Below are 6,084 nucleotides of genomic sequence, written 5' to 3'. Positions count from 1 at the left end.
TGAACCATAAACTATGTGATCACTGTTGTCAGGAAACACATCTATTAAAATTCATCCCTTCTATCGTACCGTCTTGATTGGTTAATAGTAAAAATTACTAGAATATTTTTTCATTCGGTAATAAATGCAAAATAAGTTCTTTTAGACTAATATTAGATATTACAAATCAAAAATTAACATCATACCTTTTTTTTCAAAATATAACAAAGCAATTTTGACAATTATTTACAAGCTCCAAAGATATTATTTTCAATATCGACACATCTAGGGTTAAATGTCTGTCCAATTAGAGACCTACTTTGGAACACTAAACGAACCAATGATGACTAATCATATACTACTATAGGAACTTTTTAGATGGCGTAACAATGCATGTGTAGTTATTATTATTTTCTTTATTTGGTAAGAAATGTTATTCTCTATGCGCATGCACGACAATTCGTTTCTTCTTACTTTTATAGGGGATTGAAAATATAAAACTATTCTACACATATGTTTATAAAGCAATATTTGATAAAAGTCTTACACATTTATATTATTATTACTTTGTCATCATATAATAATATTATCTGTAAATATAAGACAAGTTTATAATTTGATTGTAATCAAACACTAATCATATCACTAAGGATTTCGGATCATTGTCCTATTATAAATTGTTTTTTTTTTCTTCTATTTTATCACTTTTTTATATACATACAAGGAAATATCATTTTTGTAGAATAAATAAAGAAGTAGAGATAAATTCGAAATATACGCCATCACATGTTATCACCAGAAAACTATTAACAGTTTAAAGGAATAAATTGGGCCAAAACACCATCTATGATCAGCTGTAATCAGGGATTTTGACATATGTAGGAAATTAGTAGAAAAACAATTCTTTCTTCAATAATATATAAATAAGAGATTTTAAGGTTAATTCGAAAGTGTAACACTGTGATAATACTTGGTAAATAATTATTTGCAATAAATTGATAATTAAGGAAGAAATTTAAATGTTAAGCAGTTATGGCAACGCCCGTCACTGATAAGAAACCGCGAGTGATCGTTTTAGGAGGTAAGAGTGATTGATTTATTTCTTTTAAATAATATATTAAAGGTTAAAAAAGAAAAAGAAAAAAAAAGAAAAAAAAGAAAAAAAAGAAAAAAAAAGAAAAGAAAAGAAAAAAAAAGAAAAAGAATACAAATAGATAATATGTGTTTGAATGGTTTTCACAGGATGCGGTTTTATTGGGCGTAATCTCGTGGAATATCTACTGGATAATGATTTGGTATCATACCTTCGTGTTGTAGATAAAGTGCCTCCGCAAACTGCATGGTTAAATTCAAAACATGGAAAATTATTTGAAAATCCTCTGCTAGAATTTAAAAGCGCTAATTTAATAAATACAGGTAACCTGTATTATGTTATAATTAAATGTAAAAAGATTAAATGTGTGTGTACATATAACATCTCTTTATAGCATCGTGTCAGAATGCATTTGCTTCTGATAAACCCATCGATTATGTTTTTAATTGTGCCGGAGAAACTAAATGCGGTCAAACAGATCCAGTTTACAAAGAAGGAATTTATAAATTAAGTATTAATTGTGCTCAACAAGCTGCCAAAATTAAAGCCAATCATTTCGTTGAAATATCATCGGGCAATTTAAGTTCTTCTGAAAAAGTAATAATTCTTATTTAATCCTATATATAATTTAATTACATTCATGATTTCATTTATTATATCACATATTATTGGTATAAAGGTACCTTGCGTGGAAGAAGAAAGCGGAGAACCATGGACATTTGTCGCTAAATATAAATTACAAGTGGAAAACGATCTGAAAAATATACCAGATTTAAAATATACTATTCTAAGACCGGCAATAGTTTATGGACTTGGTGATAGAAATGGCTTAGGTATTACAAATATAAGATATGAAGCATTTTATTTTCATTAAAAACCTTGATATGGATGATATCAAGAATATAATTGATATTTGTTACTTTATGCTATTAATACAGCACCAAGATTAGTAGTTGGAGCGGTTTATAAACATCTAGGAGAAATGATGAAATTACTTTGGGGACCAGATCTTCGCATGAATACAGTTCATGTAAGAGACATGGCTCGAGCTATTTGGCACGTGGCGAACAGATCTGATACAATAGGACAAATATATAACGTAGTTGATGAAGGAAATTCTACTCAAGGATCAATAAGTGCTATCGTTTCCGAATTATTTAACATCAACCATGATTATTGGGGTACTACATTATCTACTCTGGCTAAAGTATGAGAAGGATTTTAAAATTATTCTTAGTATGTTTTTATCTATATTTATATATATTGGAGGCAATATTCAATGAGTATTTTTTTTTTTTATTATATATGCCCTTCTAATAAAAAGATCAATCACATGTTTAAATAATATTAGGTTAGTTTATATAATAATATTGTAAAAGAAATACACATTATTTTATATTTATTTTTCAGACCGATATGAGTTCTGTCGTTGAAGAGGTTAATGACAAACATATGGGTCCTTGGGCCGATGCTTGTAACAAAGATGGAGTAGAAAATAGTCCTCTTTCGCCGTACATAGATCAAGAATTGCTTTATAACAAGCATTTATATTTAAAACCTGGAAAATTATCTAATAATACAGGTTTTACTTATATACATCCTAAACTCACAAAAGAATTACTCAAAGAGGTATGTTAAAAATATAATCCATTTCTTCAGAATGTATAATCTTATTTGAATTTTCAGGTTCTCGATGATTACGTGACCATGAAAATATTTCCACATTCCTTAGTACTTTAACTCTTATCGATAAGAATTTTTTATACAGAATACTTTGGATGCTTATAATAATTTACACATATTATTATACATAGAAACGTTTCACCTTGTGCCTAGTGATCTACGCAAGTACGAAAGTTACATATACTTTAGTAATATACTGAATTCTTATATAACCACATTTTACAAATTTAATAATACGATTAGGTGAGTTGTTTATAGCATTCTTTCCAGATAAAAAGAAACATCATGATTCCATAGATGGGCTTATTTGCCAATGTGATAAAGTAGAGATTAATGTACTTAATTTTATTGTTATTAAAATGCAGGTAAAACAAAAGAAAAGAAAAAAAAATGCAAAAATTATCGAAGACGTATTTATTATAGTCAAAATCAAATAATATAATAATACTATATAAAGTATTTTGATAATTAATTTTAATGATGAAATACTTGGCCAAATATGTTTTTTCTATTGGTATTTGTTTATTGATTTGAAGATATATCATGATTTTTTTTTAATTATTGTGTTCTATTTGTATCTTCCAAGTGCTGTGTGATGTGAATGAAATTGAAAATCATTCTATTCCAAATAATTATGAATATATTTTGTAGTACTTAATATGGTACTTAACTCATACATAACGTATTAAGCCAAGTACAAACAACGTGATTAAGCTAGGAGATTTTATTCTTATGATATTAATCCTTATCAAAATCGCTAGATATACATAGTAAAAGCCTAATGTTTGCATAAGGTGAATGCATAAATAAAATGATATAAAAATTCATGTTAGTATTAAAATGCTAGATAAATGTAATAGCATTTCTTTTTGAAAACTGTTGTTAAAAAATATACATGCGAGCATTTTGATAATAAAGTTATTTCATTTATCAATATTTTTGGTGTTTTCACTTACATTAACTATATATCATTACTCTAAGGTATAGGCAAAATATGTAAAGGAAATCAATTTCATTTCTCTATATCTTAATTTTATTTCATTTTCGCTTATAACAAGATGCTGTATTCTGAAAGTTCAACAGTATTCTTAAATATTTTGTTTATCATTTTAATTTTAATACTTTAAACAATAAGGTTATAATTTTATATGGTTAATTATATGTAATATATTAAAATATATACTTTTAATATTTTCCAGAAATAATATATGTACAATTATGACTACAAGTATTATATATGTACACAGCAAATGCGCTCTACAAAAAAAAAAAAAAAATCGCCATAATCTTTATAATATACTTTTCTAAAGATACTTTTAATAAGATATAATAAAGAGCAGTGTGTTTGTATGTGTGTGAAAATAAATTATTAATATTTACTTGTGATACACAATAATTGCTACATATAACAAATATATAATACCAATCAACATAATTACAAATTCATTTCTCATATAAAGTAAGTAATGTCTGAATTACATTTAATCACTGTGAACATGAAGATATATATTTTTTGTTTGTCGAGGTAAACTGCGTAAGTCTAAATTATCGTGTCTAATAGGTACAGACATTAAGTTAAAATTAAGTAATGTAAGTCACTCTGCAAGAGCGATAACTGAGGAGGTATATATGTCTGACTAGAGTCGCCGTACAATAGAATTAATACTTTAACAGTATATGGCCAACATTATTAATCGGTGTTATAGTTAATTATTATCGGTGCCTATTGTGTGTGCAATGTAAATGGAATATAAATTATCTTGCTTATTTCATATTAAAGCTAGGAGATTCTCTTATGCGGTGTGTGGGCCTAGTTTCCAAGTTAAATTCAAAATAAATCAAAACAATGAACTAAACGTGGAAACTAGATGAATAATTATAATGTTATTATTGACTGAACTATAATAAACAAACAAAATAATATGGAGACTAATAATGTGATATATACTACACAATAATACAAATGCACGTATATCATGTCTCTACCTTAGAAAAGTAACTTGTTATTTTCTTCTCTTTTACCATGGTAATTATTATTTTCATACAGTAGCACGGCGACCCTATACATGATTGTTACAATTTAAAACTTATCACATTTATATAATTACTTAATGTTTATCATTCAAATGAAAATACCAGTGCTAGTCTTTTATTAATATTAGATATCATTTATGTTTTCTCTCTTTTTTTCTTTTTTTTTACTTTCTTTTATAAAGAAAGAAACAAAGCTTTTTACAAAGTATATAGCCTTGGATATTATAAATATAATGAAAACGTAAATATCACAACTGGAATGCTATAAATTATGATATACTCCAAGTTTGTATAAAAAATATTTCCTAATGCAAAATAATATAAAACTTTTTTTCGCAATTTTATTTATAAAATTAAACTTATTCTTTCTTTTTTTTTTTCACTCAATTTTTTTTCCTTCTCTCGATAATTTCAATTTATTTGTATACGCCTAATTTTATTTATCTTTTTTTTCTTAACATTTTTAGTAAATGTTTCATTACTTAGAAGCCCAAACACTGATACAATCTTAAACATACATACATATATATATATACACATATATATGTATATATAGATTATTGTATTATGTAACATCTGCATTGTAAAGTGTGCTAAATATGAAAATTGAATGTACAGATAGTTCCCATTTTATGAATTCATATTTTACAAATTGTCAATTTGAAGAGAATTGTTTTCATTTTAATATTATTAAGATTTTCAATGAAAAAACTTAATTATCAGGAACAAAGAAGATATTCTTACTTAATATAAGTTCTTACACTTAGCAATAGAATAATCAGTTACGAATTTAATTCGTAAAAGTGAGAACTATCTGTATATTTTTAATGAAGAATATTATATATATATATATGTATATAAAAAACATAGAATAAACGAAATTCATAGAAATAATGATGAGCTGTCTTTGATAGTTCAATAAATTATATAACTGCCCTTTTCTTAAAACAAATTTTGTAACAAATATTTAACAAATATGGAAGTACAATACTATACAGAAATAACATAAGATATAACAGACAGTATAATTAATGGAAGGTAATACCAAATGAGAAATCTATATAAAATCACAAAACAAACATCAGAGAATGTGTAATATATGTTGCTGAACATAAACTATTGCAATTATTGTTGGATGATATACGAACTTAATAATAATGTATATGAAATATAAAATTGATATAATATTAAGATATATGCAATGAGTTCTATGCATCTTGTCTAAAATAAAGCTATTATTATTCTTCTGTAGAATGTTATTGAATGTTCTTTTTTTTTTTTCTTTTTTTTTTCTT

At 25.6% G+C, this 6,084-nt stretch overlaps 1 protein-coding gene across 1 annotated transcript; it reads left to right on the top strand.

The window, feature by feature from the left end:
- The first annotated feature begins 457 nt into the window (after positions 1-457).
- Positions 458-3,691, top strand: LOC107066374 (uncharacterized). Its single transcript, XM_015320927.2, has 7 exons — positions 458-1,060; positions 1,222-1,395; positions 1,467-1,669; positions 1,752-1,905; positions 2,011-2,279; positions 2,483-2,701; positions 2,759-3,691. Exons 1-7 carry the CDS (start codon positions 1,012-1,014, stop codon positions 2,810-2,812), a joined length of 1,122 nt encoding a protein of 373 aa, XP_015176413.1. The 5' UTR covers positions 458-1,011; the 3' UTR covers positions 2,813-3,691.
- The last annotated feature ends 2,393 nt before the right edge of the window (positions 3,692-6,084 follow it).

This window comes from Polistes dominula, unplaced genomic scaffold, assembly GCF_049000335.1.
Source record: "Polistes dominula isolate Pdom_NZ unplaced genomic scaffold, Pdom_raw_medaka contig_29, whole genome shotgun sequence".
Classification (NCBI taxonomy): Eukaryota; Metazoa; Arthropoda; class Insecta; order Hymenoptera; family Vespidae; genus Polistes; species Polistes dominula.
The sequence above is the reverse complement of the archived record's forward strand: the minus strand, read 5'-3'. Positions and strand labels throughout refer to the sequence as shown.

What these genes read in the sequence shown, in the direction of transcription:
- LOC107066374 (XM_015320927.2), top strand. Translation starts at nt 1,012, where the DNA reads ATGGCAACGCCCGTCACTGATAAGAAACCGCGAGTGATCGTTTTAGGA. An exon ending in GCGAGTGATCGTTTTAGGAG is followed by an intron (nt 1,061 to 1,221) that starts GTAAGAGTGATT and finishes TGGTTTTCACAG; the next exon opens with GATGCGGTTTTATTGGGCGT. An exon ending in CAAAAGAATTACTCAAAGAG is followed by an intron (nt 2,702 to 2,758) that starts GTATGTTAAAAA and finishes TTGAATTTTCAG; the next exon opens with GTTCTCGATGATTACGTGAC.